Source organism: Vespula vulgaris, chromosome 5 (assembly GCF_905475345.1).
Source record: "Vespula vulgaris chromosome 5, iyVesVulg1.1, whole genome shotgun sequence".
Taxonomy (NCBI): domain Eukaryota; kingdom Metazoa; phylum Arthropoda; class Insecta; order Hymenoptera; family Vespidae; genus Vespula; species Vespula vulgaris.
This window is the reverse complement of record NC_066590.1, coordinates 2,789,175-2,814,073: the sequence shown is the minus strand read 5'-3', so window position 1 is coordinate 2,814,073 and position 24,899 is coordinate 2,789,175. Positions and strand designations below refer to the sequence as shown.

General features: G+C 31.6%; 2 protein-coding genes across 8 annotated transcripts in view; one reads left to right on the top strand and one right to left on the bottom strand.

The window, feature by feature from the left end:
• The window catches only part of LOC127064228 (uncharacterized), a 132,382-nt gene that overhangs the window by 46,050 nt on the left and 61,433 nt on the right, over positions 1–24,899 (bottom strand). Inside the window, exon 4 of one of the 4 annotated variants that reach the window (XM_050994974.1) lies at positions 23,761–24,112. The exons of the other annotated variants lie outside the window; for them this stretch is intronic. The gene's annotated coding sequence lies outside the window, so the exon portion shown is untranslated. The remainder of the gene's footprint in view (positions 1–23,760; positions 24,113–24,899) is intronic. 4 annotated transcript variants of the gene reach the window in all.
• The window catches only part of LOC127064207 (adenylate cyclase type 6), a 72,597-nt gene that overhangs the window by 22,743 nt on the left and 24,955 nt on the right, over positions 1–24,899 (top strand). For all 4 annotated transcript variants that reach the window (XM_050994892.1, XM_050994893.1, XM_050994895.1 and 1 more), the window contains 2 exons: positions 2,305–2,518; positions 4,459–4,928. In XM_050994892.1, coding sequence (XP_050850849.1) covers positions 2,305–2,518; positions 4,459–4,928 — 684 coding nt within the window. The remainder of the gene's footprint in view (positions 1–2,304; positions 2,519–4,458; positions 4,929–24,899) is intronic.

Here is a 24,899-nt window from a genome sequence, read left to right as displayed (position 1 = left end):
ATGAAACTTTTAATGCTTAACGCACTTGAAAAGCTACGAAATATTTTATTATTCCTTTTTTCTTTTCACTTTTCTTTTCTTTTTTCTTTTTTTATTTTTTTCTCCATCCTCTCGAATAAATCGATATAAAGGATTATTGTTGCTCGGAATGTTGTCGGTAGTAAAAAAAAAAATTTAGTAAAAAATATTTTCTTTCCCCTCCTTCCCTTCCTATTCTCCGACCCCGTTAGAATTTAATCGAGGATCGCGGATCTATCGTGTTCAACGAGTACATATATCATAGCGAAAGCTTTCGTGTACTCGTAAATATTCAAACGGAATGGTACGGACATATACGCGTATATAGACACGCGCACACATATATCTTATATAAGAATGAAATGTAAAAAAAATATATAGAGTGGGGCCAAAAATATTTAAATTTACACGATATTTCATCATCAAGTGTGTTACATATGGATTTAAGCTATAGGATATAACTTTGTCACTCACACCCCCTTACAAAAAAAAAAAAATGAAAGAAAGAAAGAAAGAAAAAAGGAGATAAAAAATCGAAAACAAAGAGAGAAATTTCGTGTAAAAAAAAAAAGAAAAAACTAACTTGTCCCTCTGTCTATATATATATATATATCTCTTTCTTGGATGACCGATCGGATGATAATGATCTAAAAGAAAAGAAAAAAAAAAAAAAAAAGAAAAAAGAAAAAACAATCGATTAATCGCATTGTTTATGAATGAGTCATGATCTTGGAACTCTCAATCTTACATAGTTTCTTCGAGCTATCGATCATATACAATTTTATGTATGCGTTAATGGTGGTTTTTCGAGGATCGTGAGAGACCGATAACTTTTTAGTACGATACCGACGATATATCGTAAACTTTATTTAGGGAAAACTTTAACTGATAACGCATACCGTTCGATATTATGACGTAATTCTTCGTTTATTGAAATCTTTTCATTATTTGCTCGTGTTAATTCCTATTAAACGAATCGAACCGACATATCTATCCATCGCTATAAATAGTGATTCGTGATGATGATACCAGAGAGAAAGAGAGAGAGAGAGAGAGAGAAAGAGAGAGAGAGAGAGAGAGAGAGAAAGAAAGAGTGAGAGAGAGAAAGAGAGATATATAGAAATATATAAAGATTGTGTCGGGAGTTCCAAGCGTTTATTAATGTTATGTAACGCTAGTGTCGTTCGGAAGTGCATCACTTATCGAAGCATACAACGTGGGCATATGTACATTGTACATATACATATATACAAATGTGTACGTATGTATGTATATATGTATGTTTGTATGTATGTATGTATATACGAAGAGGGTTTTAAACGAGATAGATTTATGACGAAATTGAAGAACATTGTTTGAGATATCATATGCAGTTGTTCGAGGAATACTATTCGCACATTCATACACACAGACACACGCTCATAGAGTTACACGTTACATATACACATACGCACACAATACACGAGTTGTCTATTTTTATCTATAAATGCAAAGCTTTGCGAATAGAAAGAAAGAGAGATAGATAGATAGATAGATAGATAGATAGATAGATAGATAGACAGAGAGATAGATAGATAGATAGACAGAGAGATAGATAGATAGATAGATAGATAGACAGACAGATAGATAGATAGATAGATAGACAGATAGACAGAGAGAGAGAGAGAGAAAGAGAGAGAGAGAGAGAGAGAGAGAGAGAGAGAGAGAGAGAGAGAGAGAGTGATAGGTGGCGGAGCTTTTAGTGACTTCCATCTTCACGGAAGCTCTCTATCAGTCACCATGGTAACTCGATAATTCTCGATAATCGTATGGCTTTTCACGAATAATCCATATACCTCTAACATCCATGTCCTAAGCGATTTCTTTTGTTGCATTATATTAGATAAGGAAACCTTTGATAAATGGCTGACGATATATCCATCCATACACGTATTCACACATATGCACAATAAAAGAAAAATTAAAAAAAAGAAAAGAAAAGAAAAAAAATAAAAAAAAAAGGAAGAAAGAAAAAAGAAGAAGTACTTCCTGTCGATCTAATTCAATGAAAATTATTATTACGAACATATTCGATTTCATATCGTATAATTTGATATCTCTCTCTCTTTTTCTAGAAATCGTATATATATATATATATATATGGCTGCTTACTTGCGTACATACATACATATATACATACATACATACATACGTACGTACGTATATATACATGTAGAGTAATAGTACTCGAGAATATCGATAATTTGATCATTCTCGATGCCATACGATCTGTCTTTCTAATTTCAGGTGGAAATGCTCTACCAACGTTATTTCCTTCGCATGAATCAGAGTAACATGACACACGTGCTTGGTCTACTAGTAGGATTGGCATTCGCACTGGGCCTGCTACTCATCGTTAGATTGATTTTAACCAACGGCGAGCCTCTACTTACGCTTCTACAACGGTCCGAAAATCTTTCACTAGCAATCACCCTCATCATATGCATCATCGTTTACGCAGGTAAAGAGAACGAAATAAAACACGGAAAATAAAGATAAGAAAAAAGGAAAAATTTATCAAAAAAAAAAAAAAAAAAAAAAAAAAAAGAAGAAAACAATTCTTATACCACTGAATTCTTTTTTCTTCGATTATAAAACGCGAGATCGAACTTTTTTATTTGTACTAGCAATCAACATTAAACTGACTCGAAAGTCTTCGGATCGTTTTTTGAAAATAGAAAAAAAAAAACAAAGAATCGATTGGTATCTTTCGAGATTATTATATTTAAGCTAATTCTTTTTCAACTTTTTCTTTTTCTTTTCTGTTTCAATCATCATAAAATTAAAATCGTCAGAAACCGCCTACGAATTTTTGCTTGCGTATTATTAATATCTTTAATGCGATTACTTGAAACATATTGAATATTACTCAAATATTACTTCAATATTATTTAAATATGTATTAACTAAATTGCAAACGTACACACACATATATTTCCAGAAATATATTTTCACGCACACACACATATACACACATTATGTATTCACAAAGCTCTGAAAGCTAGAAGCAACGTTTTTGGTGTATCTACCCTATAAAAAGAAAAAAGAAAAAAAAAGAAAAAAGAAAAAAACATCAAAACAGAATTTTCTCCGATCGGAGTAATTATAAAAAAAATTCTCGTAATAGGTAACGACTCGTACAGGATTATATTGCAGAATGTATTTCCTCTTCATCTACAGGAATTTATAGATTTTTTATTTCACGCTCGCTTCCATTGATATAACATTAATGCATTTATCCGAGAATGTAACTATGTATGTATATAAATATATATACACGTATAACGTGATGCATAGACACATACACATATATATAAGCATTGTACATATGTATTTACATACATACATATGTTTTATATATATATATATATATAAAACAAAATGGTCGTTCAGGATGAACTCCAATCATTTCTCTTCTACTTCTCCCTCTCTCTATCACTCGTTCTTTTTTTCTCTTTTTTTTTTTTTATTCTCGTAATCGCGTTTTACAATGTTTCATTACTTTCGAATATTTAATGGATATTAATAACGACGTAAGCTTCTATCAGTACTTTGCGTTAAATTTTATGACAGTTCGATTTTATATCAAACAAAAATAAATGGTCGAGATATCGAGAGAAGAGTTTGATAAAGAAGCTTCGCGAGATGAACTGATATTTTTGTCTTTCTCCTTTTACATCGACAGCAAGGAAAAAAAAAATTTAAAAAAGAAAAAAACGAACGAAAAGAAAGAATATTGAATAGATTCACAAATAAATACGATTTTATAATGAAGTAGTTTGTAACAATATTTTGAAAAAGAGAACTTCGTAAGATAAACTATTCTCTCTCTTTTTTTTTTGTAAGTCAAAAGCAAGTAAAAAAGAAAAAAAAGAGAGGGAGAGAGAGAGAGAGAGAAAGAAAAAAAAAGAAGATATTGAATAGATGCATAAACAAATATCGCATTATGATGAAGAAGTTTATAACAATCTTTTGAGAAAGGAACTTCACGGATTGGGCTTTTCTTTTTTCCTATTCTTTCTTTTTTGTTTGGATCGACAGCAAGTAAAAAGAGAAAAAGAAATATATTGAATAGATTCATAAATAAAATGAACTATTATAAAGAAGAAGCTTATAAACGCAAGAAAGAACTTCACTATACCAACTATTACTCTTTTCATTTATTTATTTATTTATTTATTTATTTTTTAGATCGAAAATAAATGAAGAAAAAAAAAGAGATCAATACACGATAAACACCAACACCAACAACAACAACAATAATAATAACGATTAATAATAATATAATAATAATAATAAAAATAATAACTAAAAAAAATTAGAACAATATATCAAATCGATAAATTCTTTTTTTTTTTCTTTTCTCTTTCAACCTTTCTGTCTGTTTCATTTTCTGATCAGCATTGGTCGCGACCATTTCGAGACCCGGAATAAACGAAATTTGGTTGGCTGTGGTTAGCGGTGCCGTACTGGTTACATTGTTGGCCTTACAAGTGACCCTGAACATTCATCTGGCCTATTTGCACGAGATGCAACAGAAAAATTACGAAGATGGCGTGAATGGAAATACATCGTCGTCGTCGTTCTTGTTCTCGTCATCGTCATCGTTATCGTCTTTATCGTCGACGTTACCGACCTCTTCTACGTCATCATCTACACCATCTTCTTCGTTCTTGTCAATGTCAAAAGAACTACGAACTGGTGGTCCATTGGCAGCAGCTTGGGCAGTCTGCTTTTTCATCTACATGGCTTATGCTCTATTACCGATTAGGCTTAGGCATGCCTGCATCGCTGGAATCTGTTTCTCGATCGCTCATCTCGTCGGTGCATTGCTACTCTATCCACAAGATTATCCTGCTATAATGGCTCACGTAAGTACGACAAATTATTCGAACGATAATTTTTCTGTTTTTGTATGTGTCTGTGTGTGGGTTTTTTTTTTTTTTACTTTTACTTTAACGTTCTTTATCTTTTCTTTTGTTTAGTATTATTTGTTTCTTTGTGTATTTATCTACACGAGAAAGAAAGATTTTTATTAACGATTAAAGATGGTGCTATTCGATGATGATCAACGATCGATCAAACTATCTCCGATTATTTTCAATCGTCGTATAAAATTCAAGTTCTATCGAAAAAGAAAAAAAAATATATATATATATAAGAAGTTTGAATTATCTTTTAAAAATACGAATCGATTATTTTACGATTTGCATATTAAATACAACGAATACCCTCCTATCGTTCATGTACCATTATTATATTTTCCGATTAAGAAATATTTCCCCAATAAAACGCGACTTGAAACTACGAATTCATATTATATTTTTCTATCAAATGGAATGTTATCAAATCGCGCGTTTTAAATTTTACAAAAGATTCCGTATAGATATATAAATAAATATGCTTATATTTTATACGTACATATATATATATATATATGTACGTACATAAATTTCTATACATAATACATCAAGTTCCTACGTTGATCAGTTTTGTTTAAATTCAACCGATGTTTCCAAACGCTTAACTTCACAAAAGATTTTCTATATATGTTTTATATATGTTCCATACATACAAACATACATACATATTATACATACGTGTGTCTATGTATAATATACACATACGTTGATCAGTTTTATTTGAATATCAATCGTTCGTGTTGAAATTTATACAGTAATCTCTCTCTCTTTCTCTCTCTGTCTCTGTCTCTTTCACTGTCTACCTATCTATCTCTCTCTTTATCTCTCGACAAATTTTCCTTCCATTTCAGGGATTCCATGTTTCATTTATCTTTTCATCGAGTTAATCCACCTATAATGACAATCCTAGCGTATATTTTCCAAACGTAAAGAGAAAGAGAAAGAGAAAGAGAGAGAGGGAATCCATACGTTCTCGGTACATTCTCGAATATGACAGACTGCGCGATAAGTTCTTCGTTCTACGAATAAGAGATAAGCAAATAGATTGATCGGTGTTAGGACAGAAGTGACGGTGAAGAGAGAGGCTTTAGATGAGAGGGATGGAAGAAAAAAAGGGTGTGAGTCGAGAGGAAGAGAGAGAAAGAAAAAAAAAAGAATAAAGAGAGAGAGAGAGAGAGAAAGAGGGAGAGAGGGAGAGGGAAGAAAAGCCATACTATCTATTCTAAAATCTCATGAAAAGAGAGTTCCTTGTTATTGGATTTCGTGGCAACTGTGAGGGGGTGTCTTCATCCATCAACTTAGCGAACTCTCGAATTCTTTTCTACGCGATTACAAAAGGGAACTTTTATTACGTTGAAAGCTTTGACGTTTGCGATTCTCGATTTAATTGAATGATAATATCGAAATATCGACAATATAAGAGAAAAATTTTTTTTACCGCGCTTCAATGAACGAAGAGAAAGAAAAAAAAAAGCAAGGGAGAAAAAGAAAAGAAAAAAGAATATATATATATAAAAAAAAAAAAGAAACAACTTCGTAGATATTATACATATGTATATAGATACATAGACAGATGGATAGATAGATAGATGTTTGTCTATCTGTCTGTCTATCTATCTGTATGTAACATATATGAAAAAGAGAAATAAGTTTATACGCGATCTAACGTTTGATATCGATGATAAAAGAATTTCTTGTTTGTCCAGTGTTTCTCCAAGAAATGCTACTCATTTACTATTATCTTGTTGTTACTTCAATGAAATGAAAACGAAATGATCCTTAATAATAATAAGATATAGGAAATGACGTTCGACACTAAAACGCTAAAGACCGAATAACGAATATGGCTTCGAAATTTGTACCATTTAAATTGTCTCTTCATTCAACCCTCCGAATATTCTTCGATTATCGAGTTACAAAATTAATAGACGTCCTGTCGTTGGGTTCGACGTAATTGCGAGTCCGTCACTCCTCGTCGTCCAGACACAAAGGACAGAGGTCGAACGATACTATTCGAGAAATATATAGACCAGCCAATAAATTAAGAGAGCAAGAGCAAGAGAGAGAGAGAGAGAGAGAGAGAGAGAGAGAGAGAGAGAGAGAGAGAGAAATAGTGACTACTATTCGTGTCTGACTTAATCATTTCAGATCGGTAGAAAAAAATATTATACCTTTTCTTTTGTTTCCTTCATTAACAAATCATTTTATCGATCCAATTCGTTTTATTCAACGTTCGACTAATTCTCATTTTCGTCGGGCGTATAACGCACAAACGGGTTCGTTGATTATTATTTTCTTTCTTTTCTTTTCTTTTTTTTTTTTTTTTAAATCGCTATTGTTCTTCATTTTCTCTCTCGACTACGTACGTTTTATTGTTCGTAATTAATTTGAGATAACGTGTTTAACGTGGTTAATAATAATAATAATAATAATAATAATTCGTTCGAAAAGCTACTCGGTCCGATCTACCATAATATCGTTTGAAAGGAAGACGATGTGCACGGTTGAAAGGAAATGCGATCTAACAATCTAATACTCTGTTCGGTATATTAACTCCGCTTCCGTAGTGTTCCGTACGGTGAAGGAAACACGTAAACTCAATGAATTGACTTCGTCGTCGATGAAATTCGACAATTACGTCCAAAGGCGTAGTACCTTTGGAAAATGACTATGTATACCTATCTATAGACTCCTGGACCGATCAAAGACGTTCGTGCTACTATATAATAGAACAAGACCATCGCTACGTTTACCAGCTTTGGTCATTGTATCGCTACTCTTGTGATACGGTTAGAATCTATAGAACTTATCTTCATTCTCTGTCTCTCTCTGTCTCTCTCTCTCTCTTTCTATCTATCTCTATCTATCTCCTTTGTTTAAATCGTCCATCGTATCATATCGAGAAATGCTTATTTTTAATTATCACCGTGATAATATTATTTATTTTGTATTACATTGTTTTAAATTATTTTATATCCATCACGTTACACAATAATTTGACGTTCGAAGTATCTAAAAGATCGATAGAATAAAGTCAATTAGAAATTGGTGGTTTAAAATGAAAGATAGACCATCGGACGTGTTCTTTTGACTTATCGAAATTTTTCTTTTCATCGTTGTCATTCTCCCATCATTGTAAAAAAGATCCGTGTAGAATTTGACATGCGAAATATTTGTTGAGTAAATCAATCGACGAGTCAACGATTGAAAACCGCAAGTTTTATCTTCTTGTGTCAGAAGTAACAAAAAAAGAAGTGGGACAGAGAGATAGAGAGAGAGAGAGAGAGAGAAAAAAAACAACTATTAGAGGTTTCATTCCAATTCGTTTGTACAAACGTATCGATCGATCCGATTTGCTACTTTCGTGCTTTACAAATGTTTGTCGATCATTAAATTTGTCTGTTACAACAAAGTCCTCAAATCGTTCGATTGAATTCGAAAATACAACACGAATGTTATTCGTACGTTTTGTTGACGGAGATGAGACGAAGGGGAGAATTTTTTTTCTAATTTTTTTTTCATTCCTTCCCTTGGTTCTCCCCTCTTTTGATTTCAAAAAATTCAGCTCGCTCGATATTAGATACATGTCATTAAAAAAATTAAAAAAGAGAATATATAGGTTAATGAGTGCATCGTTCATTGTTAATTACTTCAACGAACGAATTTTCTCGATCGATCGAAATACACACACACACACACGATGTATATATTTCAGAAACGAACAGCAAAGAAGAAGAAAAAGAAGAAGAAGAAGAAAAAAGAAAAAAGGGAAGAAAACGAAACAAGAGAAAAATAATTAAAAAATAAAAGTGAAAAAGCAAGAGAAAGAGGGAGAAAAAGAAAGAGAGAAAGAGAGAGAGAGAGAGAGAGAGAAAAGAAGAAAAAGGAAGAAAGAAAATAAGAAAAATAGGAAATAGTCCTTTCTAGTTTGATCAGTGTAGTCACGTGAAAAAGATGAAGTATAGAAAAGCCGTGAGAGATTAGAGCCGGTGTAAGTGTCATAAATCATGATGGCGCGCGGCATTATATAGGTAGTATACCAGTTTTCTCAGTAACTATATATAGTCAGCAATCTCGACTCGTTTGTTTTATCCTAACCGAACGACTACTTTACTATATACTATGATTAACGAGCGATAATGAATTTTATGAATGACCGAGTTGCTGCTAGGTTCCTATTTATAAATAAAAAATGCACACATTTTTCCTGTTTCTCTTTTCTCTTTATCTTTATCTTTCTCTTTCTTACTTTCATTTTTTTTCTCATCCCTTACGAAACTATTACGAAGACACATTTCATAACGAGAATATGATAAATGAATTCGCTTATCGTTACTTGCTGTATTTAAGCATTAATAGGACACGAGAAGGAATGTTAATGGCTTCAGGAAAGAGAGAGATAGAGAGAGAGAGAAGAAAAAAGAACGAAAAAATTCCAATTATAATAATAATCTCTCTTGGGAAAAAAAAAAAAAAAGAAAAGAAAAGAAAAAAGAAAAAAAAAGGGGAAAAAAATAGACGACGATCCTTCGTTCAATATCCGTATATCAATTTCGAGAAAGTCCGAAAATAATCCTATTGTCGATAACAATCGATAATAACAATGTACTTTGTTGAAAAAGCTTAAGCTTATCATGGATTTTATGGAAATTTGAGTATGTAGGTCATGGCCGACGTAGATCGAGCGTGATCGGTTGGATAGTTACTATATATTGGTGTGCAACGATAGGGATATTCGTGCGAATATGTTACGATTGACCACGAACGGACAATCGGACTGGGTCCTATGCACTAGCGATCGATTAAAATTAATTTATTTCTATTCTCTAGAGAAATAGATAGATAGATAGATAGATAGATAGATAAATAAAAAGAGAAAGAGAAAGAGATAGCTGTCCAATCGTATATAATGTTTAGATCCTAAACGAGAACTGGACAGGACAACTAGGGAATTTAACCATCGAATAGTTTGATCTATTTCCAAAACATTTAATTTTCTTTTTCTTTTTTTTTTTCGGCGAACGTCACCTAACACACGATCGAACAAGAATAATTATAAAATAGTATTCCGACTGTAAGTGAAATGCTTCGAGAAAAAGAAATAATTACTTCATTGCATAACTCGTTATGACAACGACGACGACGAAAACGAAGACTACCTAGTTACAAGAGTTACGTAAACAAACTATTTTTTTTTTTTATTCTCTTCCTTTCTTTTTCTCTTTTTGCTCGTTTTCTTGTTAAAAATTTTTCACTTAACACGATGACTCTCGTCGAAAAAAAAAAAAATGAAAAGAAAAAAAGATCGTCAATGCTGCTCGATTATGCGAGCTTTTACAAAAACGAATTCGAGAATTCTTTTTATATACTATATTTGACATCGTAAGACAAAAATAAGATAAAAGAAGGTACAAGAAAAAGAAAAAAAGAAGAAAGAAATTAAATGAAACGAGGAGAAATTAATTGTTTGTAAAACAAAAAAAAACGCATGTAGTCTCTACTACCCACCCACTACCTTCTTCTTCTTTTACGTATTTGCATTCGACTTTTCCCTAGTGACTTCTCGTACATTACTTACTTACTTTCTTACTTTCTTACTTTCTTTCTTTCTTTCTTTCTTTCTTTTCAACGTGTTCATGTGAGTTGAATAATAATTTTGACTGATGATCGAAGAGAATCAAACGAACTTTCGTAATTCCTAAAACTACCTGAAGTTTATCCCAATACGAACGTGACTTTCTCTCCCTTGGCAAGAGGATATATTTATTTTCTATCGAAAGCTTATAATCCACTTTGATTAATTGATTTAAAAAAACAAAGAAAAAAAAAAATTATAAAGTATTCTAATCGATCGTGAGACAACGACGAACTTCGTCGATCGACACGGTCGTACGATCGATATTAATAACATCATATTAACGTACGCTAACCTTTTACTTACTGTAAAAATAAAAAAGAAAAAAGAAAAAAGAGAATAAAAGAATTTCGCTCGCAATAAAAAGACTTGTCGCCACTCGTAAAAAGAAAAGTGGAAGAAAAAGAAAAATTTTAATAAAACAAAAAAAAAGGGAAGAAAGAAAGAAAGAAAGAAAGAAAGAGAGAGAGAAAGAGAGAGAGAAAACAATAAAAAATAAAAAGAAAGAAAAGAAGTAAAAAGATGAACAATTTTTATTCTCGCACACGTGAGTTTTTAACGCGCAAACTTTTCTATATACCAAGAAGAGAAAGTGGCCATCAAGAGTCCTCATCCAATTTAATTATCGTTTACAAAAGTGTGTGTGTATGTGTGTGTGTTTAACCAAAGGCTATAGCAACAGCAATAGCAATAGCAAGAGCAACAGCAGTAGCAGTCACCGACTCGGTTATTCCATTCGCGTACAAGGTCTATCGAGGGAAAAACTAATGGCGAAAGTAGGGAGAAAACTACCCTTTCCTACGACCTAACCCCGTCACGACTACCCTGTATACTTCTCCTCTACCTTTTTACATTGGTCTCCTTTTCTCTCTTGTAAGATTCAACAAGGAATTTCTCGTCGTCGTCATCGTCGTCATCGTCGACCTCGTTTCTTCTTTGCTCTTTGGTCAATCGTTGGAATCTTCCACGGAAGAGACTATAACGATGAATATTTTATTCTTTTAACGTGAACTTCTCTGTTTATTTAAATTAAACAGATATTCTACTCTGCACGAAGACCCGGTGTATATAAAATGTCGTTTATAAAGAGGGTGGACCAAAAGCGATCGATATTTTTCTTTTAAGTGATTTTATAAAAAGGAGTATTAAACCTTCTCGAGAATCTTTCAATATTCGCAATTATAATCACGTAATTGTTTATTTTCATTTTCGCGGATAAAATTTCTTCTAAAGGATTTGGGAAGAGTAATTGATTTTTAAAATAACTCGAGAATAATTCTACGTATATACAAACGTAATATATTAGCGTTTGAGAAGTTTCGAATTTGAAAAATATTTTTTTTTAATTATTTACCACGTATGTATGTATACATATACATACATAACATACATACATACATACACACACACACACACACATATATATATATATTTATATGTATGTATAACTTTTTATTTATTTGATCAATATGTATGTCATTGCTAAGTATTTTTCTTTTCTTTTTTAAATTACTAGAGTCGGTATATATAAATATCAAATATAATAACCGTAAATAATCAAGCATCATTTACATATTATAATAAATACTGAATATTTATTCAACGTACCAAATGCAATATTTAAAAATACTCGGAACGATTTTTCTTCCATCAGGAGCACAATAATAAAGCTCGATTTGCAATGAAACGATCTATGTATACATGTATATATGTATTCGTGGACACGTGTATCAGGTATATTTGCCAAGAGAATAAAATGTCCGGTTTCTGTCGAAAATGATGAAATTGCTTGGGTGAAATCCTAACAAGTTTACCCATATTATTTTTATTTTTCCACAAAACAAGCTAACGAAGTACATTTCATATCCGTAATATTGTTTAACGAAGGGAGGAAAATAGGAAACAGGAAGAAAAGGAGGAAAGAAATAAGAGGAAGAGACTCGATCATAAGCTTTTAGAAGATTACCAAATCACCATTTTCCTATATCCCCTATCCCTCATTGCTCTCTCTTTCTTTTTCTCTCTTTTTCTCCATGGTATACACCATCAACATTTTCATCTTTTCATTTCGTGCTTTTTCAAATTTCCCATTGTTTCCGCACGCTCAATTTCGCACGTTCGTTACGTACACGGTTTTCTTTTTTCATTTTTCTTTTTCCTGCCAATTTTTTTTTTCGCGCCCACATTTCCAATGCACCCTGGATGATTCGATCACTCTACCGACCGGAGGAGAATACAATGTTTCTACATTTTTTTTTTCTCCGAGTTATTTCACAATTTTCGATCGAACCGGACACGAAGATGATAGTAAAAGAGAGTCGAAAGGGAATAGGGGTGGATTGGGGGAGGGTTGGAGACAAGGGTGGATAAACAAATAGGGAGAGATAAAAAATTTCAAAATTTTATTTCGACGATAAAATGATATTTAGTCGAGAGATTTTTAATCTCGTTTTAAAGACACTTCCAAAATGTTTATACCAATATGATACATGCATTTATGTATGTCTTTATTAAGGGTGTCTAAAAAGAGACGTACCGATTTTATGTGATATAGATATTTTATGAGTTAGAAATACATGTACTTTTTTCTTCCCACGTCCAAAGGGAAACGAAAAGAAAGAAAGAAACAAAAAATGAAAGGAAAAGAAAAAATAATCGAAAAAGAAAAGAACAGAACAATATCCTTGGTGTTTCATTGTAAATACCACCAACGTATATACGTAATTATGAGTTTTACGATCGTTAAATGACGTGGAATACTTTTTTCCCAATCTTTTCTTTGACGTTATTAACAAAAGAGCGTATGAGACACACAAAAAATAACATCAACTTGTGTATGTGTTAGAAAAAGAAAAAAGAAAAAAGAAAAAGAAAAAGAGAGAGAGGAAAAAATTACAGAGAAAAATAAAGGTTGTACAAGCGTAAAAAAAGGGATGAGCCGTTTATGCAAAAAGGTTCATCAGGGATGTTGACAACGGTTAATTAGTGGATACTGTTAATTGGATCTCTCTCTCTCTTTCTCTCTTTTGATAATACCAAAGGTTTTTCAAATTTCTCGACAAATTTCGAACTTCTCTCTGGGAAAGAACGATTTGATATGATTTACTTATACAAACAAACTCTAACGAGTGAAGGACAAAGGGGATGATATCTCTTAAAAATAGATCGAACAATTGTCAATAAATCAATTAATTCACTAACACTTGCCATCGTTATCGGAAATATTGCAATTATTATCGATCGTACGTGTATGCGCTTTTTATTACAAAGGAAAAAAAAAAATTGCTAAGAAGTAAATAAAGGGTGGGTTAACAAGTACTTAGGGGTTAGCTATGATATTCCCTAAGGATGGAATAAAATTTGCCAGGGACACGAAGTCTAGAGGGTGAGCTAAAAATCACAAAGGGAGGAGAGATTAAGTCTCTAGGGATGGACTGAATATTCCCCCCTCCCAAAAAAAAAAAATCGAAAATCTGTCGCTTCTTTTTTTTCTACATTTTCTCGGATTAATGTCCTTTTTTTTTCGTGACCGCGAAACTACAAAAACCTTACAACTTTTTTAAAAAATGATTGTTAAATTATTAATAAAAAGTCTAAGAGAGAGGGAGGAGGAGAGAGGGAGAGAGAGTAACAGAAAAAAAAAGAGCAATAGATTCTTTCACTCCCACGTAGGATATTCGCAATGGAAATATAGTCACAAATTAAATTGTAAAGGTACGAATGCATGAGCGATTTTAATTTTAATTAAACGATAAATTCTTGTTCCTTCATTACTGGTACTTCTCCTTTTATTTAATCAAGTTAATTTCATTTGAGTAAAATGTTTATTCCTTATAAAAGAATAAGACGAAAGGTAGGAAGGAAATTATATTGAAATAGAATATTCATGGAATATGATATCAAAGGATAGAATATTTGTAAATATATAGGAGTTAATATATATATATATATTCGAATTGTATTTTGCATATACACATTAAATTAAACTTTCGAAATTTTAATTGACTTAACTAAATGTATCTATAATATTATCATTCTCTTAAAATTATTTCAATCACGTATCGAAAGACTAACATTAATGTTGGCAAATACAAGTATGCACAGATTCTAACATTAACGAAATCTATGGAGGAATCAAGAAGGAATCTCGATAAACAGGAGAGAACGCGACGATATAGAATTCCAACTGAAATTCCTACCATAGTAAACTTTCTCTCTCTCTCTTTCTCTCTCTCCCTCTCCCTCTCCCTCTCCCTCTCCCTCTCTATCTTTACTTTGAACATATATTATATATGTATATATATTATATATATATATATATATATATATATATATATATTATATATATTTATATATACAAACACACACACACATCACACACATATATATTATAACTCTTGCTCAAACTATGTATGTGTATGTATGTATCTATGTATATATGTATGTGCATACACACACACATACACACACACACACACACACACAGAGTTTAAGCAAGAGTTTTCTCGAGAAATTCTAATGGTGTTTTAGGAGTGTTACGAGGCTGCTCGGAAAAGACTCTGATTAAAGCTCGTTGAGGGCAACAACGCTTTTTCTCGACACGAACAGCATCTCTTCTATTTTTGCAGAAACGTAAAACGAAGCTTTATATATATATATACATATGTGTGAGTGTACGCGTATCTCGTCTAATGCCAACGCGTTGTATCTTCCGAGCGGTGCAGGAACGTCGATTACTGTCGTCTACACGATGCTCGGTGTGTCGACACGAAATACGTCCTTTGACCCGAATAACGTCATGAAAATTACTTTGAGAAATAGCTGACGCGAACGCGAATTTCTCTCCAGAACGATAGAGGCAAATGTAATTTTGGTATAAAGGCGTCTTGCTTTTCTATCTGTCTGTCTCTCTCTCTCTTTCTCTCTCTTGAGAGATCACTCTCACCGCACTCTTATGGGATTAGACGTTAGAAAAAGATACAAATGAGACAATCCCCATAAATATCATCACGGTGATTTTATGAAAATTGCATACGATCATTTACGGAAAAAAAAAAAAAAAAAAACAAATAAATTCCGGTGTAATAATTCATCGAAAATGAGAGTATTTTTTCTCCCTTTTTCTTTTTTTTCATATTTTTTATTTTGTATTTTATTTTTTTAATAATAACGAGAAATATATACCATCGTTAATATAATAATCTAATATGAATATCATTATATGCTTTCCTCGAATAAAAAAACGATACGACGTTTTCATAATAATTACTACGGAATGAGAGTATTTTTTTTTTTTTTTTTTTTAATAACTACGAGAGAGATATAGAGACGGGCTCAAACTTCTTAGACGATTTTAAAAATGAATTACTCGTTTTTATGATTTTTTTAAGCAATTTTTTTTTTCCTTTTTTTTTTGGTGAAACTCCGCCGAGAATCGCTCGTAAAATTACAGGTCTAACTATGAGCATAATAAAAAGCACAAGAAAGAGGATCATTTATTTTTAAAATCATCTACGAACTTCTTTTTTTATTCAATCTGTATTATTCTCGGAATAATCCAATGGAAATTCATTGTACGATCCCTTTAAATGCAAGAGATGGATAGATAGATAGATAAAAAGAGAGAGGACGGATGAACGACAATATATTATTCAATCTCAATATATAATCATACATCGATGGATATGTCACGTGAAATAATTTTATCAGACAAAACGTTAGATATTTTACGGATAAAATACTAAATCACTTTCTCATGTAACGTTCTGCCGAGTGGATTTGGGATAATTGGCTATAAAAGGGAAAGAGAAAACGTATTAGAGGCGAACCTTTTCCGTTTTCTATATATTCCCTGGAGTGATATAGATTTATAAATATGTATCTGCCATATCACATATGGATATGGATATGGTGTAACTTATGTACGCATAACGCACAGAAGAAAAAGAGGGAAAAGAAAAAAAAAAAAGAAAAAGAAAAGAAAAAAATGATCGGGAAATTTCTTTCGTAAAATTTTTATCGTACAATTTTAAGATTTATGTCGACCCTTTCGTGAAATATCTATATATGTAAATTGGAAACGAAAACTCGCCAGTATTTTATTTTTAATATTAGAGATTTAAGACTACTTTTTGAGTTGAAATATTCGTGACTAGATTAGACAAATTATTATTATTATTATTATTATTATTATTATTAGTGTTATAAGATACGGTTTTCTTCTTTAAAAATAATGTCGTATTGAATGCTATTAATTATTCGGATGCACTTTAACTCGAGAAACATTTTCCACGTTCTAATATATTTATATATATAAATATATCTATATATGTATATTACACACATACACACATAGACAAGTATGTACGTACGTACGTACGTACGTGTATGTATATAGACAGAGTGTATTTCACACGTAGAGATATCGTGTTTCTCAACGCACGGTAGTCTCTTTTAACCGGCTCGTTTTCTATCCTCGTATGCATGTGAACTTTTTCATTTAACTTTGTAACCAGAAAGCCAGAAAAGTGTCCCTGAACGTTGCACGGAGAAAGAAGAGAAAAAAGAAACAAACCAAATAAACGTGAATAAAAATACAGAGAAATGCTTATAATCTACTTCTTCCTAGAGCGAATCTCTTGCTCGACATTATTCCGTTAAAACACAAAATCTTATTAAACTCATATACGAAATTGTCTCGTATTTGTTTGCCTTTCCAATAAAAAAATAAATAAATAAATAAAGTAAACCAAATATAAAAAAAAATAAAAAAAAAAAGAGAGAGAAAATAAAAAAATGAAAAATGAAAATAAAATTCCCAAAAAAAGAAATCAAATATAGGACGTAGCGCGGCTTTGTCGTTGACCGTCGGAGATAGAGAAAAATAAAAAACAAACAAATAATAATAATAATAATAAAAATAATAATAATAATAATAATAATAACAAAAAAGGAAAAAGAGTGACGAAGAAAACATAATAAACGTGAATGAAAATAGAGATCGTCCGTGTTTGTTTTCTTTCCAATAAAAAGTTACAGAATGAAATAAAATAAAACAAAACGAAATCAAAATTAAAACGCAAGAATAAGAAATGAGAAATCAAAAATAATATATATATATATATATATGTGTGTGTGTGTGTGTGTATGTCGAATGCAGCGTATAGCTTTAATTCCACGCGTATCACGTAAATTCTGAATAAATTTCATGACGCGTTAATTAGTAAGGAATGACGATAAAGTACCGAAGTTTTACGAGATCGTTCGAGGATCGCAAATATACCCGCGACTCTCTGCATTTTCTACGAAGGAAAAACGACGACTACGACTACGACTACGACTATTACGACTACGACTACGATTACGACTACGACAGGTAGCGACCTGTTTACGAACTAATTGCATCTCGTTAGAGCTTAGTTTTCCGACGAGAAACAAGTTGATCCACTGTTGGCTTCGCAACACCCACCTTTACAACCCACTCTCTCTCTCTTTCTCTCTTTTACTCACTCACTCGATCTCTTACCGTCTCGTCTCGTCTCGTCTCACTTTAAGACTATGTATTAAAAGGAATCGACGAATTTAAATTGCTCTTTTTCTCTCTCTTTTTTGATGTTTTATTTTATTTTATTTTGTTCATTTTTTTCTTCTTTATCCTTCTTTTTTCTTTTTTTTTCTTTTCTTTTTTGACTTGCTCTAGTTTATACGTATTCATGAATCACCTTGATTTCGCACGGAATTAACATACTTTCATCCGGATTTAACGTTAGAATATTTATTTTCTCTCTGAGAGTTTCCCTTTTCTTTCTTTCTTTCTTTCTTTCTTTTTATCTTCTTATTCTTCTTCTTTTATCATTTCCTTCTTAACAAATCCGTAATCTCTTCTCTTTTCCATCTTTTCTCTTCTCGCACTCTCTTTCTTTTTATCATTGCGAACAAAAAAGATGGTAAAAAAAAAAAAAAAGATTTAGCTGGTGTCGGCTACTCGTAGTAAGTCCGTTGGAGTATTTTTAGAGTCATTAAAGGATTGAAAAGAAAAAGAGAGAGATACGGAGAGAACAAGAGAGAGAGAGAGAGAGAGAAAAGAAAAAAATATAAAAAAAAAAAAGATAAAAATATTATTTAGAATATTTACGTTCGTCAGTTTAACGTTGCACGACGAGTATCACGTCCTTTTGCCTGTAATCGGATTAAATATGGAAAGCTACGGGCGTACATACATATGTAGATATCTAGATACATATGTATGCATCCACATATGTATATATAAATATTTTATGGTTGGCAATTTACGGATTTTATTAAACCAATCGACATATTTTTTTCACATATTCATTTCAATTATTTTAACACTTTTTTTTTAATAATCCGCTATCCTCAGTGGAAATCCATCATTAATTTTTTTGGACTCGAGAAGAAAAAGAAGAAAAAAAAAAGAGAAAAGAAAAAAAATACTAAGTAGAAAACTTTATAAGCAGTAATTAATGCGTCTTTTATTTAATATCACTTGAATATTAATCGTTAAAGATTTTGACAAATAAAAGATAGGTACAAACACAAACACGAACACTCACACACGTATATCTCATATACGAAATAATAGAAATGTCTATTAAAAATATTCTTGCTTTAAACAAAACTAAAGATCGACGAGTAAATATTACGTCTCCTTTAACAAATATTACGCGACAAATTAATCTCTAATATTATATTATATATATAATACATTTCGCGTGCCTGAACGAAGAAAGGAAAAAGAAAACCGGTATGAAAGACGCTACAACGCTATTTGAAAAAAGAAAAAAGAAAAGAGAAAAGAGAAAAGAGAAAAGGGAAGAAGAAGAAGAAGAAGAAGGGAAGATAATAAAAAAAATATCTTCGAGGAAATAATAAGAAAATAAATAAAGAAAATTCATATTCGTAAGTCCTACAACCCTTAACGAGTATTAACGATAGCCAATTAACGTCTCTATTAAATCATCACTCGAAAATTAATTAGAACGAATATGTTGGTAGATAAAACGTTTCGCATAACTTCGGACAAAAAATAACAAGAGAAGAAGAAAAAGAAAAAGAAAGAGAAAAGAGAAAAGATAAAATATAAGACGAGACAAACGCACACAGAGAGAGTGAGAGTGTGAGAGTGATAGAGAGAGAGAGGGAGAAAGAGAGAGAGAGAGAGAGAGAGAGAGAGAGAGAAAGAGGGAGGCAGAGATAGAAAGAGAGGGAGAGAGAAAAATGAGCAAAAAAGAAATAGGGGCGGGAAAAAGGGCAAATCGATATTTCCTTGGACGCGTTGGAAGTTGAAGGCGTACAAAAGGATGAGGAGAAGGGAGAAGAGAGATGGAGGAAAAGGAAAAGGAGAAGGAGAAGGAAAAGGAAAATGGAGGTAGGGCCAGAGGGTCTAGTCTTTTCTCTGTAAAACCTCTTCTTCTTGGCGTCAATGCGAGCCACTCAACGATACCGCACGCTCCGACGATTTAATGACGCGAAAACGCCACAACGAGCCATGACGACATCGTCCACCATTTTCCCCACCCTTGTTCACCCTGTCTCCATCACCTTCCTCCCTTCCTCATCGGCATCCATTTTGTCTCATACACTCTTCACGAAACAATGCTTAAAACAATGGCCTCTCTCGGTCGACTCACCCTTTTCTTTCACTTACAAAGAGAAAGAGAGGAAAATAAAGAAAGAGAAAAAGAGAGAGAGAGAGAGAAAGAAAGAAAGAGACTAAATCTCGTCGTATTTAAATGTATTTAATGAACACGTGTATCTAATATATATATATATATATATATATTTTTTTTTCTATATATATACATATGTATGTATGTATATAATTAAATATAATATATAGTCTATGCATATACATGTATATATATATATATATATATTTCGTTTTAATTAAATTTATTTCGATAAATTAAATGTATTTCGAAGAAACACGAGTATTAAATACATATTTACATATATATCTTCTAAAGACATGTAAATTGGATAAATTATACAGGATCGTGACTGCACGAATTATAGGAAATAGTATCGAGTTATAAAAAGTTTCCAAGTTCGTAGCTTTACGATTTTGAAAAAAAGAGAAAAAAGAAAAAAAAGAACAATAGATAAGTTTCGTAAAAGAGTAACTGATTTTTGAAAATGGCTCGGTAATTCTGTACAGGTCAACCTATATTAAACAATTAATCACTGGTACACTTACTTTATCTTGCGAAAGCTTTGAAATGAGAAACTTAATGAAATCGAGAAGTATAAACAATTATTTTAATAGACTTTACGCACGTGCTACACTCGATAAACGTTTACAAGAGATAAAGATCTCTCTCTTCCTCTCTATCTCCCTCTCTCTTTTTTTCTTTCTCTTTTTTTCTTTCTCTATTTTCCTTTCGCAAGAGAACCAGAGTAATTTATTTCTACGTCGGTTTTCACTTAACGAACCTGCCAGAGTAGTTCCGTATACACGAATCGACGATTATTCGTCGATTTACTCGAGTCTACATATATAATAGATTCGACTAGGGGAGGAGGCAAGGAGGGTTGGGAGGGAGGGGGTGTCGGAGATTATCTCAATTTTTTTTCAATATAAAAAAAGGGATAACGAACCTGCTATTTTTTAATCTCCCTTTCTTTGTATTTTCTTTCCTTTTTTTTTATTAATACCCTTCTGTCCTAATTATTTTTTTACTTTTTATTTTTTTTTACTATGATTGATCGATAGAAAATATGGTAAAAGAAAAGAACGAGCTTTAGAAAAGGATTATCGGTGTGAAACGTTGGGAAATATTACATTTTTCCGGTAGAATGATTTCTATTGTTACGATCGTTATCAAAGAGAATAATCTTCTTGATATATCTCTTAGGATTAGAAACATATATGTACACACACATATATATATATCTGTGTATATGTATGTAGTAGAGATGCATCTGTCTCGTGATATCAGAAACGTATTTGATTCTAGCGAGAATATGAAATATGATTGCTGCGTAATGATACAAGCATATATATATATATATATATGCTTACATATGTATATAAAGTCACGTAGGAAGATAGACGGAAGTGATTAGTATCGTGCTGCGAATAGATATGCGTACCTTTTCGTGGTGACATCAAAGAGGATTTCAACACGCGAACAGTTCTAACGTCATAAGGAATCGTTTGCGACCGACGTAACATTTCGATTTCGTTCGATATTTCTTGTTCTTTCCTTTTTCTCTCCCATTTAAATAGATATAGAAAATGTAGATACTATCATTTTATCGATGACGTACAACCTTTCCCAAAATTTTCTCTGCAGAAACGTGCAGAAAAAAGTTTTACGAAAAAAACAGGAAAGAAAAAGAACAAAGAAAGAAAAAAAATAAAGAAATAACTCGACCGTTGGAAAATTCATTCGGTTAATATCAAGGTCGTGTTAATAATAATAATAATAAAAAAAAAAAAATCCTGACATTTTCGGGGCAAAAAAATAGTAAAAAAAAAAAAAAGAAAAGAAAAGAAATGAAAGAAATAATTCGATTACTCGAGAAATATTTTACATGATATCTCATTCGTAATAGACAAATTTTATTTGGGATATAAGCTCGAATAGATGATTTCCATCAATTTAGCCATTTAACTATTGTTACGCAAACAACTATAGACAACGTTCCAACCGCGTACAATATTAAGAAGGGTAGTCAGCAATTGCGTGTAATATCAAGATTAAATTTACAACGATTTAAGGGAGTGTAGAATCTCCTAAGTAGTGCACATTCGTAAAGGAAAGTTGTACCTCGAGGAGATACCTTTTGAATAATTGACATTCATAGAACAAGTTTCCCTCTATCTCTCTCTCTCTCTCTCCCTCTCTATCTCTCTTTATATATATATATATATTTCTCTATATCTCCCAGTACTTTAGTTTCTCTATAAACACCTACTTGGATCGGTCGAATTTCTAATTTTGTTAAAATCCCTCATAAATGCAGATAGTAATTAATTCATAATTCTAATTCAACATTCAAATTACAATTCGACGATATTAATTTAATTTAATTAACGTCGATGCCACTACCATGATTTTCGTCTTTTCGAAGATATTTTAATAGCAAAAAGGAAAAAAATAAAGATAAAAATTAAAAAACAAAAAGAAAAAAGTAAAGCGACTACGAACGATTTGACTTTTTTTTTGTCTGCTCTTTTTTTTTTCTCCCGTCGAAGATCTCCCGTTGAACGCCAACTCCTTTCTCTCTTTTCGATTGTGAAATATTTTTCAATACGAATATGAGAAGGACGTTTTGACGTTGCGTATAGTCAGAATAATTTGACGATCCTACAGGTGGTTGCAACGAAATCCGTTCGAAGATTTCAATATCACGAAATTTATAAACGCTCAGAATGTTGAATTTTCGAATCTCGTCTTCTTATGTCGTTTTTAATAAGGATCGAGAATCTTTCCATCTCCTCATTCTCACCTTCTTTTTATCCAAACCGTTTAAAAATAATCTTTATCGTCAACCCTACGAAGTGTTTCATTTAATTCGAGTACATATTCGATATATCTTCGTTACTTTTGCGATAAAAGTGTATTACTAAAACCTTACTAATTTATTTTACGAGTAAGAATTAAGGAAAAAGAAAAGTAATGAAAAAAGAAAGAAGAAAATTAAACGAAAAGCGATCAACAATTTTTTTCATGAAAATAATATTCGGATACTGTATGCATCTATATTTGATCGTTCGGTCGATCGATATTTTTATACGTCAAAAAATAAATTTTTAAGTATCAGAAATTGAGCCGTCGATAAAGTTACTCGGGTCATCCGTTGAATATATTTTATGAGCGAAATTGAAAAGAAATTAAGAAGAAGAAGAAAAAAAAAGAAAGAAAGAAAGAAAGAAAGAAAGAAAGAAAAAAGAATCTCGGATCAAAACTTACGAATTACTTTTCCCATGAAAATATCCCAACTTCCTATACGTCCATATTTTATCGTTCATTCGATCGATACACGAGGCTTTTGTGTAATAAAAAAATAAAGAAAGAAAGAAAGAAAGAAAAAAAAAGGTCTCTCGAAAAGAACTTCTCGTCGATCAAGTTTAGACATTAAAAGATTAAAACATTAGATATACTACACATATGTACATACCTCCTATATAAAAGCAGAGTAAATATGTCCTACATATATCGAACACAACTCCGATGAAATTTTTCTAAACTTTTTTCGTGTCTTCGAACTTTCTTCTTTCTTCTTTCTGATTTCTCCTCCTCCTCCTCCTCCTCCTCCTTCTCCACCTCCTTTTCTTCTTCCTTCTCTGTCGTCACGAATTGCGATGGATTCTCTTCTTCTCTTCGATAGTTATGATTACTCCTAGGCGATTACTATGCGAATAGTGTCGTGAATCTGACCTATGCTACGAATCTACGCCTAGAATTCGTATCAACGTAATCAACGAACTCGTAGTTGGGACAATACAACGACATTGGTGACGTGTTTCTACCTGGAATCACGAAAATAGTTCGTACATAGATACATATATACATACGTGCATACATATATACATACATATATACATACAGATTCACGTATATCTATATTTATAAACATAAATTGTAGGGATAATATAAAAAGACACGTGAAATAACTTCCATCGAAAAGAATCCAATTCTTTATAAGATATAAATTTTAAGACGCAAGATATAAAATCTACAAGTAATTTGTCTTGCATATATATAAGATAAAAATCGAGTTGTATCGAATAAAAATGTATTCTCGATGAACGTAGAAACGTTAACTTTAGATTTCCTGTTCTATATATTAAAGAAAAATTTATCTAATTAAAAAAAAAGAGAGAGAGAGAGAGAGAGAAAAAATATTTTAACAAATTTTAAAATATTATTATATTTTGATTTTTTATTCCATGTAAAATAAAAAAAAATTGATCGTGATTAAATAAAAATGTATCTCCTACTCTCTCCAAACATTTCAAAATATTAAATTTCTACATCCAATCCCTATATAAAACGTATAATAAAAACGTATTTAATATAAATAAAAATCGATCAAAAAATATATTTCGAAAGATTAACACTTTCAATCTTTTATTTTAAATAAATTAAAAATAAGTCTCGGCTATAAAAACTCGATTATAAAACCCATTCTAATCATTAAAGCATTAAATTTCGATTAGACATGCTTGTCAGAAAACTTAGATAAACGCATAAGTAATCATAGTAAAAGCTACCGCACCCGAAGTATTTTTCCTTAATTTCTCGAAAGAGCTAAGA